Below are 14959 nucleotides of genomic sequence, written 5' to 3'. Positions count from 1 at the left end.
AATAACTACAGACACAAGGGGTCCCTCTCACCATAACTCATTTACACAGTCTTTCAAAAAATGTCCTGGCTCACCCAGATGTTAGCACAGACAGCATGAGATCAATGACCCAGTCTCTCCCATGGATGATTGATGTGGTTGGAAGTTATGTGCACAGGAAGCGAAGAGACAGACACTCATGTGTGAAACCTCTAGAACACATCTATTTGCTTATATCACCTGAGATTACACGAGTTGACTGCATGGGTGAAGCAAAGGCACTTTCAATTTCTGTAATTATAAGGAATAAATTCCCATGAGTCTCATTAAAGAAATAACCTTTTGTCTCTCTTTCTGTTATGAGACTAGGGTCTCTGGAGCTAGGAGAGAAAAAAGTATGCAAATTTGTCCCAGGGTTGGGACACAGCCTTGGAATTCCCTGAATGTCTCTTCTCCCATTAAACTCTCTTATCTCAAAAGGAGATCCACTGTCTGTAAGCATTCTCACTAATAAGTCAGAGCAACCACTCATACGTATCCAATTCTTTATTTGGAGAATTCTGTGTCCCCTAAATCTCTTTATTCTCCCATCTCTACTCATTCAGTTGGCTCATAATCAGGGAACTCCCAGCCCATCCACCATTTTTGTTCTTTTCTCATGCTTCTCCTTTCTTCTACATTGTAGGCAATGTTTGTTTAACATCACTCAAGCTGCTTCTTTAAGATTTTACTAACACTTCATTATCAGTTGGTTTACAGTAGACACTAAACTACATGAGGTGAAGGAAGAAAGGTGTAAGAAATGGTCTCTTCTCTTGAGGAGCTCACAGTCTCAACAGGGCAAGAAACCAAAAGATAAATGACTGTGCTAAGCTGAAAAGGCACTGGCACCTAATGAAGAAAATACAAACAAAGACAACTCTTCAGAGGAGATGAGTGAATGCTGCACAAGCAAGCTACTAATTTTCCTGAATCTTGCTGCAGGTGAAGTGGTAAGAGCATTGCAAGATGAAGTATCCAGGAGCCAATGTGGGAACTACTTCATACTTGCTACCAATAATCAGAAGGCAAGTATGACAATTCAAACATGACCCTGAGCAGTTAGACAGCATTCACAGAGCAGAGGTGCTGATATGTTGGCTATCAGCTTGACACGTGTTTGTGAAAACATCTGAATGACAGTGCAGATTTCATGACAGGATGTCCAGGGTCAAGGTCTCCCTGTGGAAAACTCATCCTGAAACAATGTTAGACACATACTGTTTCTACTACAACCGTCTAAGAAAACTGTAGATGGGAAAATAGGGAATCAATGGACTCCACTAAAAGTAAAAACTAAAAAGTAAAAATTTTGTCTTTGCAACTTGGGTGGACCTAGAAGCTATAGACTATAGTGCTCAAGGAAATGAGTCCACCAGAGAAAGACAAATACCATTTGACTTCACCTGTAGGTGGAATTTAAGAAGCAAAACAAGTGAACAAACATGGAAAACAAAGAAACAAAAACAGACTTTTAATACAGGGAAAAAGCTTTTGGTTGCAAGAGAAAAGGTGGCTATGTTTGGGTGAGACAGAGAAAGGGAATTAAAAGTACACTTATCTCCATGAGCACTGAACTGTGTACAAAATTGTGGATGCATTAGATTGTATACCTGAAATTAATACAATTCTGTAAGGTACACTTGAATAAAAATAATGGTTGGAGAAGAAGGAAAATATACTCAGAGAAGTTCTGACATTTTAAGTTTTAAATGACCAGCTGTCACATCAACAATACAAAGAGATATATAATTCAATGGAATAGGAGGAAGACCAGAAATAAATCCTCATATTCTGATTGAATGATTTTTGACAAGACTTCTGGCATATTTTAATGGTAAATAGGCAATCTTTCCAAGAAGTCATGATGGAAAAACTCGACATCCACATCAAACAAGATGAAGGTGACCCTTCTGTTCACATCTGCAAACATGACTCCAAATGGATCACAGATCTAAACATAATATATAAAGCTGTCAATAAACACTTAAAATAAATCATACAGGTACATCTTTATGATCCTGGATTGGACAAAGATTTCTTAGATGTAACACCAAAGATACAGACAGCTAGAGAAAAATTACATCAGCAAAATAAAAATATTTGTGCACTGAAGGGCACTGTTTCCAAAGAAAAGGCGACCCATAAAGTGGAGAAACTATGGGTGAATCACACACTTGAAAATATATTAATATCCAAACTATGTACAGATTTTCAAGAATTCTTGAAAAAACAATGCAATTTAATTTTTTTTCACATTTGTCTATTTTTGAGAGAGAGAGAGACAGAGCATTAATGGGGGAGGGGAAGAGAGAGAAAAAGACACAGGATCTGAGGCAGGCTCCAGGCTCTGAGCTGTCAGCACAGAGCCTGATGTGAGTCTCGAATCAATGAGCCATGAGATCCTGACCTGAGCCGAAGTCAGAGGCTCAACTAAGCCAACAGATGCCCAAACAACTCAATTTTAACTTGACTGCTGGGTCAAGTGGGGTCTCAGCTGTTTTTTTTTTTTTTCATTTTATCTGTTCCCCTTTTACTTATTTTCTTTCTTTCTTCTTGCTTTCCCTGTTTCTCTTTGTATTTGATTTTGAGAGATAGTTCCATGAACACTGTTGGCACACTAGTGTTTGAAAGTACCTCTAAACGTTTAGCTGGAAAAATGTAAATCAGGAAATGACCATTATGGCTTACAATCCTAGTGGGGGACTCTGGGGTCAGGTGATACAGAGACATTCCTCTCACTCTGTCTCACACAGCACAGGTTAGGTCCATTAGTGTATCCTGCTATTACTGCCTAGTTTCTGGGATGCAGCATTAGATAAAAGGCAGGTGGCAGGAGGCAGAGTAGCCATATATGGTTTGAGATCTGTGAAGAGCCTATTATGGTAGGAGGTGCTGACAGAAATCCAAAGACACTGTTGCTGCCTACCAAAATATTAAAAGAAAAGTAATAATACATCCCTGGGAAAATCACCAAGAATAAGATCATCAAGTCCTGAGACATCAGGAGTTGCATTTCTATTACCTTCACACTTAATTTATGTTTTGGACTGTGGAAGGGAAAACTAGAGATTGCACAGCGAAAGTGGATTATTCTAAATTAATCACACAGGGTTCCAGGTGCCTCTGCTCTTGGAGATGTGATTTCTTTCAAGGTACATTGACATAAAACCAGGGAAACCTGTATGTAACTTCTGGTGTGCTCCATGATTTTTCTCCAAAATTAGATACTTTAAAATATAGCCGCTTTTAACCCAGAGAAGAAGCATTTCACATTTACTCTACTACCTCCACCTATCACAGTATAAGTAATCAATTTGCTATATTATGTATATGTTCTTAAAAATACATGAAAAGGGAGCACCTGGTGGGCTCAGTTCATTGATCCTCTGACTTTGGTTCAGGTCATGTATTCTCAATTTATGGGTTTGAGTCCTGCATCGGGCTCTGTGCAGATGGCTCAGAGCCTATAGTCTGCTTCTGATTCTGTGTCTCCCTCTCTCTCTGCCCCTACCCCCCTCTCCTTCTCTCTCTGTCTCTCTCAAAAAAATGAATAAAACCTAAAATTTTAGAAAATCCATGAAATGGAATTTAATGAGAGGTCTAAACAGCTTTAAGGAAGTGCAGAAGAAGGGTGCCTCTATGGCTTAACCAGTTAAGTGTCCGACTCTTGATTTTGATTCAGGTCAAGATATCACATTTTGTGAGTCTGAGCCCCACTTCCACCTCTGTGTTGACAGAATGGACACTGCTTGCGATATTCCATCAATCTCTTTTTACCCCTCCCCATTCACTCTTGTTCTCTCTCTCAAAACAAATAAATAAATTGGGAAAAGAAACAAATACCTGATTCTAATGTATGGAAAACTTATGGCAACCTAATACTATATAAAAGATAAACTGCAGATTGTTAGCCTATGAACTGATAAAAATATCATAATGTAGGCCTCATAGGGTTTTCAGCCCTGTTACTCAAGACTTTATCCTGAAACAAACAATTCGACTTGTAGAGAATGTCTATCTGCTCAAGAACTTCCTCAGGGCTTTCTTGATATCTCTGTTCCTCACACCATAGATGAAGGGGTTCAGCATGGGTGTCACCACTGTGTACATCACTGAGGCTATGGCACTTGTCCTGGAGTTTTGTGATGTAGCAGAACTAAGATACACACCAAGGCTTGTACCATAGAACAAACAGACCATTGAGAGGTGTGACCCACATGTGGAAAATGCTTTATATTTGCCACTCAATGATGAAATTCTCAAAATGGAAGTTACAATTTTAGAGTAAGAGGAGAAGATGCCAGTGAGTGGAACAAGACCCAGAAATCCACTTGTGAGATAGATCACCAGCTCATTGAGGAACGTATCAGAGCAAGCAAGTTGGATCACCTGCTTCAGATCACAAAAAAAGTGAGAGATTTCCAGCTCTGTACAAAAAGTGAGTGGCAAAATCATTAAGTCATGTAATAGAGAGTTGAGAACACTCAATAACAAGGATACCAGGAGCAGGATGTTGCATAATTTAGGGTTCATGATGACCATGTAGTGCAGGGGGTGACAGATGGCCACAAACCGGTCATAGGCCATCACTGTCAAGATGAAAGTGTCTAATACTCCAAAAAGCATGAAAAAGTACATCTGGCTAAGGCAGCCTGCATAGGTGATCACTTTGCTCTGATTCTGGATGTTCAGCAACAACTTTGGGATGGTGGTGGAGGTGAAACTGATGTCTGAAAAGGACAGGTTGGAGAGGAAGAAGTACATGGGTGTGTGGAGGCGGGAGTCTGTGATAATGGCCAGGATGATGAGCAGGTTCCCAGTGAAGGTGACCAGGTACATGGACAGGAACAGCCAAAAGAGCAGTGACTGCAGCCCCCCTTCGTCTGAGAGTCCCAGGAGGATAAATTCTGTAACATGTGTTTTATTTCTTCCTTCCATGTAACTGATGCAAACAGCTGGAACAGAGACAAGGGATTTGTAAAGAGACAAACATGATTACAGAATTATAAGAAATGCTCTGATTTCAACATGCTTCATTCATTAATTCTTATACATTCCCTCCCAGTCTAGAATATGAACCAGAAATTTCAGGAACTCTCAAAAGTCTATATATCCATTGGTCTGAAACTGTTCACAATTCTTGTTCTGAATCAAAATATATATCAAAGCAATGTTCTCCTCCATAAATTTCCTGAGACTGTTGTTTAACCCCCAAAATTTTAACAAATTATCTTCTGAAGAGTATTTTGGAAAGCATCACACAAAGTAGTAATGTGTCTTTCAACATAACAAGACTGAGTCTATGATGTGTGTGTGTGTGTGTGTGTGTCAGAGGAAGGAATATAATATTAATAAAGGATTAAATGAAGTTTCAATTAGTGGTTACACCTAATAAGTAAAATAATTCAGGACAAAGTAGTTCTAAGTGGAAGTAAATCCTGCCTCTGTGTCATGTCTTATCAGGGGATTCTGAGCTAGAAACTAAGGGATATCTGAACCACATCAATAACGTTGTGATAACCAGTTAAGGCAGAGAAGTCACAGATGCAAAGACTTTGAGTCAAGAGCTCACCCGTAACCATCAGGCAACATCAAAGAGAAAGTTGTGAGCAGAGCTGGTAAACATCTAAATAAGAGAGTATTTAGGTGCTCTAAGCCTCCTGCATCTGTGGAAATATTCTAACGCAATGGACATGGGAAGATGCCAAGATGGCAGAGCAACATGAAAATTATTTGCCTCTCTCATCCCTGACTTGCAACTAGATCACCACCAAACCATCTCACATACCTAGAAACCTGATCTGAGGATTAACACAACAATGTGCACAACTTGATCTACAGACTTTGGCATGTACACAGCCTGGAGAAGTTAACTGGTGTAGAGAGAAGCTGTGGAGGGCAGGGAGCTGTTTTTGCTTGTGGAGAGAGGACAGAGACATGGGGGAGAGCACAGGAAAAGCACCTGCCCCAAAAAGCAGTGGGAGTGGACTGAACCAAAACAGGAAGAAAGGAGAGGGTTTAAATTCCATTAAGACTCTATAAATAAGGGAACACAGAGTCTGGAATGCCACAGCTCAATGCCTGGTGGAGCTGTGGTGGGAAGGAGGAATCCCCAGGAAAAGACAGCAAGGACTGTGGGTTCCTCAGGCCACATGGGATGAGGCAGTTTCTCTGCTGGAAAAACATTTGGTAGAGAGCAGCCTTGCCACAGACAAAGGTCCCAGGAGACCGGAGAGAATAGCCACATTGCTGCTCTTGGAACAAGGACATTAAGAGTGGAGCTTGGCGCCTGATGGGTGCTGTGACTTACCATAAACCCTGAAACGCTGCTGCTACACAATCGTGCATACATTTTCTGGGACAGGTTGGCACCTGGCTAGTTCCTGGACATCTACAGCACAGTCATGTAAACATACCAGGGGGATGGGGGCCACCAACACATTGCTTGGCAAGACCATCCTCCAGAGGGTCACAGCAGGTCTATGTTGCAGGGCCCTCAGAAGTGAAGGGATTGGAAATAGCTCTATCTGAGATAAAACTCAGGATGAAGGTGTCCCCTGGCAGGCAGACAGCTTGGCCATGGACAGTGTAGAAGCAGGGAGTCGATAGAAGCTGGAGACAAAGGAGAGGTGTTTGATTGCCAGTCAGTCAGAACAGGGAGTTCTGATACTAGAGACTGGGTAGCTGGGTGACACCATTTTCACCCCTGCTGCATATGCACATAAGCACTTACCCACACCACAATGATCAAACCTTTAAATTAAGCAGCGTCATTTAGTGCAGAACTCAGTCACTATACCAAGCACTGACCAACCAGGAAAATCGCAATCTAGAGGAACATCACAAGTCTCCCCTCCTACTTGGTTGACAGACTATAAAGTGATTCATAGTTTGAATTCTAGGGGAAATTGAATATAATTTCAATCCTATTTCATTCTGTTCACTTATCCATCTGTTAATTTTTATTTTTTCTTTCCTTATTCTTGAATACAGAGGGGAAAATTACTCTTATTTTCTATTTTTATATAAAGATTTTACTAAATTTTCAATTATAATAACTTTTTATATATTTAAAATTCTGTTTTACTTTAATCATTTTATGCTACTTTATTGCATTAGTTTTTAGAATTTTTCAAACTTTTTGCCTTTTTTCCTGTTTTATTCTCTTTTCTTTTCATTCCCTTCATTCTCTATTCTATCAACCTTTCTACAACAAACAGACCAAAACAAACCTGGGAGCTAGCATCCTTTATTTTATTTTTTTGCGTTGTTTTTAATTTTTAAAGTTTTTTTTAACATTATTAATTTCTTTTCCAACTCCATAATGAAGAAAGAAAGGAATTTACTACAAAGGAAGAAATGACAGCCAGGGACATAATCAATATAGACACAAGCAAGAAGTCTGAACCAGAAATTAAAATACAATAATATGAAAACTAGCTGGAGTTGAAAAAAAGCATAGAATCCATTTCTGTGGATACCAAAGAAGTAAAACCTAGCCAAGACAAATTAAAAATCCTAAAATGAACAAAACAGGAAACTTTAGATTCTGGTAAGGGTGTGGAGAAACGAACACCCTCTGACACTGCTGGTGGTAATGTAAACTGGTGCGACTGCTATGGAAGACAGTGTGGGGATTTCTCAAAAAACTAACAAAAGAACTCCCCTCTAATCCAGCAATAGCACTGCTAGGGATTTACCCAACAGATACATAAGTGCTGATGCGTAGGGGCACAGGTACCCCAATGTGCATAGCAGCACTTTCAACAATAGCCATATCATGGAAAGAGCCTAAATGTCCATTAACTGAAAATGGATCAAGAAGATGTGGTTTATATATACGAGGGAATACTACATGGCAATGAGAAAGAATGAAATCTGGCCATTTGTGGCAATCTGGATGGAACTCAAGGGTGTCATGCTGAGCGAAATAGGTCAGGCAGAGAGGGACAGATACCATATGCTTTCACTAATAAGTGTAACAGGAGAAACTTAAAGAACCATGGAAGTGGGTAATGGGGGGAAATAGTTGGGGAGAGGGAGAAAGGCAAATCATGAGAGACTCTTAAATGCTGAAAAAAAAACTGAGGGCTGAAGGGGGTGAGAAAACGGGGTGGTGGACATGGAGGTGAGCAATTGTGGGGATGAACACTGGGTGTTTTACGGAAACAAACTTGACAATAAATTATAAAAAATAAAAATAAAACGTTAAACTCAAAAAAATAAAAATAAAAAATAAAAGTCCTATACTTGAGATGCAATTTTGAATGGTTACCATGGTGGTAAGGATGGATGAAGCTGAGCAACAAATCAGTAATATAGATGACAAATTTATGGAGTAGAACGAAAAGATGGAAACTAAGGCAAAAGAGCAAATATAACATTAGAGAACTCAGTGGCTCATTAAAAATGAGTAACATCCAAACCATAGGGGTTTCAAAAGTCGAAGAAAGAGGAAAAGGGGGTAGAGGGCTGAGGTGAGCAAATCATAACAGAAAAGTTTTCTAACCTGGGGAAAGACACAGACATCAGAATCCAGGAAGCACAGAAAACTCCCATTAGATTCAACAAAAACCGACCTTCAGCAAAGCATATCATAGTCAAATTCATACAATACTTAGGCAAGATAAGAGTTATGAAAGCAGCACGGGAAAAAAAAATTCTTAACCTACAAGGGAAGACAGATCAGGTTTACAGCAGACCTCTCCCCAGAAAGTTGGCAGGCCAGAAGGAGCAGCAGGATATATTCAATGTGGTGAATCTGAAAAATATGCAGCAAGGCTGTTAGTCAGAATAAGAGGAGAGATCAAAAGTTTCCCAGACAAACAAAAACTAAAGGAGTTCGTGACCTCTAAACTAGCCCTGCAGGAAAGTTTAAGGGCGACTCTCTGAAGAGAGGGGGAAAAGAAGCAAATAAACAAAAAAGCAACAAAGACCAGAAAGAACCAGAGAACACCACCAGAAAATCCAACTCTATGGGAAACATAGTAAGAAATTCATATCTCTCAGTTCTCACTCTAAACATCAATGGACTAAATGCTCCAATCAAAAGACATAGGATAACAGTATGGATAAGAAAACAAGAGCCATCAATATGCATTTTGCAAAACACCCACTTTAGACCTAAAGTCACCTTCAGATTGAGAATAAGAGGATGGAGAATCATCTATCATGTTAATGATCTACAAAAGAAAGTTGGAGTAGCCATACTTATATCAGGCAACCTAGACTGTAAAATAAAGGCTATAACAAGATCTAGAAGGGAATTACATCATAATTAAGGAGTCTGCCCACCATGAAGACAAAACAATTATAAACTCTTATGCCTCAACTATGGAGACCCCCATATGTATAAATCAATTAATGACAAACATACAGAAACTCATTGATAATAATACCATAATAGTAGGGGACTCTCCTACTCCCCACTTACATCAACAGACAGATTATCTAAACAGGAAGTCCACAAGGAAAGAATGGCTTCGAATGACACACTAGACTGGATGGACTTAGCAGATATATTCAGAACATTTCAACCTAAAGCAATAGACTACACATTCTCTTTGAGTGCACATGGAATATTCTCCAAAACAGATCACATGCTGGGACACAAATCAGCCCTCAACAAGTACAAAAAGATCAAGATTATACCATGAATATTTTCACACCACAACTTTATGAACCTCGAAAGCAACCACTCAGAAAATTTTGTAAAGGCAACAAATACTTGGAGACTAAAGAGTATCCTACTAAAGAATGAATGGGCTAACCAAGAAGTTAAGGAGCAAAGTAAAAAATACATGGAAGCCAATCAAAATGATACCACCACAGCTCAAAACCTCTGGGACACAGCAAAGACAGTCATAAGAGCTCAGTATATAGCAACCAAGGCCGTCATAAAGAAGGGAGAAAGGTCTCAGATACACAACCTAACCTTACACCATAAAGGGCTGGAAAAATAATAGCAAATAAAAGACGGGAAATAATAAAGATTATAGCAAAAATTAATGCTATCAAAACAAAAACAAACACAAAAACAGAAGAGCAGTACAGATCATGGAAACCCAGATCTGGTTCTTTGAATGATATAACAATATCGATAAACTCCTAACAAGTTGGATCAAAAATAAAAAGGATAGGATCAAAATAAATAAAATCAAGAATGAGAGAGGATAGAGTACAACCAACACTGCAGAAATACAAAAAATAAGAGTATTTTGTAGGCAATTATACGCCCAAAAATTGGGAAATGCAGAAAAAATGGACAAATTCCTAGAAACATATAAGCTACCAAAACTGAAAGAAGAAATAGAAAATTTGAACAGACCCATAACCAACAAAGATATCAAATTAGTATTCAAAAATCTCCCCAAAAACAAGAGTCCAAGACTGGATGGCTTCCAGGGAAGTTCTACCAAACATTTCAGGAAGAGTTAACACCTATTATCTTGAAGCTATTCCAAAAAATAGAAATGGAAGGAAAACTTCCAAAGTCATTCTATGAAGCCAGTGTTACCTTGATTCCAAATACAGACAAAGACCTCTCTATAAAGGGGAACTGTAGACCAATTTCCATGATAAACATGAACAGTAAAATCCTCAACCAGATACTTGCCAACTGGTCCAACAATATATTAAAATAATTATTCACCATGACCAACCGGGATATATACCTGAGACTCAGGCTATTTCAATATGTGCAAAACAATCAATGTGACACATCACATCAATAAAAGAAAGGACAAGAACCACATGATCCTCTCAATGGATGCAGAGAAATCATGTGACAAATTACAGCATCCTTTCTTGATAAAAACACTCAAGAAAGTAGGGATAGAAGGATCATACCTGAAGATCATAAAAGCCATATATGAAAGACCCACCGCTAATATCATCCTCAATGGGGTAAACTGAGAGCATTCCCCTAATGTCAAGAACATGACAGGGATGTCTACTCTTGCCACTACTATTTAATGTAGTATTGGAAGTCTTAGTCTCAGCAATCACAGACACAAAGGAATAAAAGGCATCCAAATTGGCAAAGAGAAGGTCAAACTTTCACTCTTCACAAGTGACATGATACTCTATATAGAAAACCCAAAAGATTCCACCAAAAACCTGCTAGAACTGATTCATGAATTCAGCAAAGTCACAGAACATAAATCAATGCACAGAAATCGGTGGCATTGCTTTACACCAATCATGAAGCAATGAGAAATCAAGGAATCAATTCCATATACAATTGCACAAAAAACATAAAATACCTAGGAATAAATCTAGCCAAAGAGGTAGAAAATCTATACACTGAAAATTATAGAAAGTTTGTGAAAGAAATTAAAGACACACACACACACACACACACACACACACACACACACTCACAGAAAAAATATTTCATGCTCCTGGGTTGGAAGAACAAATATTGTTAAAATGTCTACATTACTCAAAGCAGTCTACATATCAATGCAATTACCATCAAAATAACATGAGCATTCTTCACAGAAGTAAATATGCAATTCTAAAATTCGTGTGGAACCAGAAACGACCCTGAATAGCCAAAGAAGCCCTGAAGAACAAAACCAAAGCTGGAGGCATCACAATCCCAGACTTCAAAATGGATTACAAAGGTTTAATCATCAATAAAATGTGGTATTGGCCCAATAACCAACATTCAGATCAATGAGACAGAATCAAGAACCCAGAAATAGACCCTCAAACATATGAACAACTAATCTTTGACTAAGCAAAAAAGAATATCCAATGGAACAATGATAGTGTCTTCAATAAATGGGGCTGGCAAAACTAGACAGCGACATGCAGAAAAATAACCTGGACCACTTTCAAACACCATACACAAAAATAAACTCAAAATGGATGAGAGACCTAAATATAAGACAGGAAGCCAACAAAATTTTAGAAGAGAAAGCAGGCAAAACCTCTTTGACTTTGGCCGCAGCAACTTTTTACTCAACACATCTCTGGAGGCAAGGGAAACAAAAGCAAATGTGAATTTGGGACCTAATCAAAATAAAAAGCTTCTGCACAGCAAAAGAAACAACCAGCAAAACTGAAAGGCAAATGATAGAATGGACAAAGATATTTGCAAATGACATGAGTGAGTATCCAAAATTGATAAAGAACTTAGCAAACTCAACACACAAAAACAAATGACCTAGTGAAGAAAAGAACGTGGAAAAAAAAAAAAAAACATGAACAGACTTCCCCAAAGAAGACATCCAGAAGGCTAACAGACACGTGAAACAATGCTCAACATCACTCATCATCAGAAAAATACAAATCAAAACCACAGTGAGATACTCCTCCACACCAGTCAGAATGCCTACATTAACTACTCAGGCCACAATAGATGTTGGTGAGAATTCAGTTAAGAAGGGTCCCTTTTGTACTGCTGGTGGGAATGCAAACTGGTGCAGCCGCTCTGGAAAACAACATGGGAATTCCTCAAAAAAATTAAAACTAGAATTACCTTAAGGGCACTTGTGGGGAAGAGCACTGGGTGTTATATGGAAACCAATTTGACAATAAACTATTAAAAAAAAAGAATGGGTTTTCCATGGTGGCCTAATAAAGTAAACAATTTTTACTAAAAACCAAAACAAAAACCTAGAACTACCCTATGATCCAGCAATTCCACTGCTAGGTATTGTTCCAAGGGATACAGGTGTGCTATTTCAAAGGGGCACATGCACCCTAAAGTTTATAGCAGCACTATTGACAATAGACAAAGTATGGTAATCCATTGATAGATGAATAGATAAAAGAGGTGTTGTGTGTGTGTGTGTGTGTGTGTATACACACACATATATACAAAAAATGCAGTATTACTTGACAGTCAGAAAGAATAAAATCTTGCCATTCGCAACTAGGTGGATGACACTAGAGAGTACAATGCTAAGTGAAATCAGCCAGTCAGAGAAAGACAAATATCATATGAATTTACTCATATGATACAAAACAGATGAACATAAGGGAAGGGAAACAAAAATAATATAAAATTAGGGAGGTGAACAATACATAAAAGACTCTTAAATACAAAGAACAGACTGAGGATTGCTGGAGGAATTGTGGGTGGGGGGATGACCTAAATGTAACGGACATTAGGGAAGACACTTGTTGGGATGAGCACTGGGTGTTATACATAGGAAATGAATCACTGGAATCTATTCCTAAAATCATTATAACACTATGTGCTAAATTGAAGGTAAAGTAAACAATAAAATAAAAACAAAGTAATGAACACTATAGTTCAGTGTCATTTTTACATGTATATATTATATATGATGTCAGTCAACAACAGGATACAACTTATGTAATGTATACAAATGGAACATAAATCATTTCTACATAATTCTCTGTCTCTCTATCTTTACTCTGACTGAGGTTCCATTTGGCCTAAATGCTGCATTTTCTATTGCATAAGACAGGTTCACCTTGCTACATTAACGTTAAAGATATGTCCTTCACTGATAAATTCACTTCATGCTAAACACACACACACATACACACATACACACACAAGTGCAGGTAGAGAGAGACAGAGAGAAAGAGAGTTCTCTGGTATTATGGTACTGTGTACTCTTGTAGGTGAAGCAACAACGTTTAGAAAACAGGGCACGGGCTACACCACAAATCAAAGAGCTTCTTTCTCCTCAGAGAATTGCAGTTTGTAAGGTAGGCAGTCCAGTGGAGGAGTCATGGATAAGGATCACAGAAACCACACAGAATTAGAAGAATTAACATTAATCTTTCTCAATCCCTTCTTTAAAAATTCAAGGGGAAAACACCTCTTACGTTACTTCCATCAGGCCAGTACTACACTGATACCAAGGCGTGAAAAGACATTCGAAGAAAAGTACAGAACAATATTCCCAAGGAATATTATTGTGAAACTCTTTGACTAAATGTTACCAATTCTGGCATAGCAGCCTTTTGATCACGGTATAGAAAAGGATTATGCATTATGGACCAATGGCATTTATTCCAGGAAGGCAAGAATGGTTTCACTCATAAAATTCTCTTTGTGTAATACACCACATTAACAGAATGAAGGATAAAATCACATGAGTATCTCAACAGATGGCAAATAAAACGTGACAAAATGGAGAATTCCATAATAGTAACAATATTCAAGAAAGTAAGAACAGAAGAACAGAGAACAGAAACTTCCACAACACAAAATAGGTCATATTGAAAACCCACCTTTAAAATCATTCTCAGCAGTGAAACATTGAGAGCAAGCCCTAAGACAAGACAGGACCAGCATTTCTGCTTTCATACCTTTTATGAAAGGTGGCATTGCAAGTTCCAGACAGATCAATTATTTTTTACAAAAAGGAAAAAAAAAGAAAGAAAGTCAAAGGCATTAAATTAGAATGGAAGAAGTAAAATGACTTCTCTTCACAGAAAAAAAAAGGTGATCATAAGACAAAAGGATAGCATTAAAAACAAGAAAAAATGGTACAGTAATAAATGAATTACTCAGTAAATTTGCAGAATATATATCAGTGCAAACATAAAACTCAAGTGGCTGATGAAATCCTAGAATGAAGTGTATCATGTGAAAAATAAACAATCTAACCCTATTACAACTGTATGAGACAATTGTATTCAATATAATTCTGTGAAACTGGAAAAACAGTCTAGAAAAACTTTTCTGGGAAAAGAGGAGACTGTAAAACTGGACGTGAAAGAAATTGCACAGGAGCACTGCTCCATAGTTGAGAAAATGTATCCCAGCGGGTACTCTGAACAACGCTGATACTCCTGCACATGTGAACTGAAATTGCACATATACAGAAATGGATAGTAAATGGTGGGGATGAGGTTGTCACATTTGGTGTGGGGTAGCCCTTATGATCTTTGGTAACAAATCTGTTTTGGAGCCAATTGCATTGACTTTAGCTTATTTATACACACA

At 38.2% G+C, this 14959-nt stretch overlaps 1 protein-coding gene across 1 annotated transcript; it reads right to left on the bottom strand.

Moving 5' to 3' along the window:
- Positions 1–4035: 4035 nt before the first annotated feature.
- LOC115275258 (olfactory receptor 7C1-like) lies at positions 4036–4959 on the bottom strand. Its single transcript, XM_029918948.1, has one exon. The coding sequence runs from the start codon at positions 4957–4959 to the stop codon at positions 4036–4038; it is 924 nt and encodes a 307-aa protein (XP_029774808.1).
- Between the last annotated feature and the right edge of the window lie 10000 nt (positions 4960–14959).

Source organism: Suricata suricatta, chromosome 12 (assembly GCF_006229205.1).
Source record: "Suricata suricatta isolate VVHF042 chromosome 12, meerkat_22Aug2017_6uvM2_HiC, whole genome shotgun sequence".
Taxonomy (NCBI): domain Eukaryota; kingdom Metazoa; phylum Chordata; class Mammalia; order Carnivora; family Herpestidae; genus Suricata; species Suricata suricatta.
Note: the sequence above shows the minus strand (reverse complement) of the source record. Positions and strands in the feature narration are given on the sequence as shown.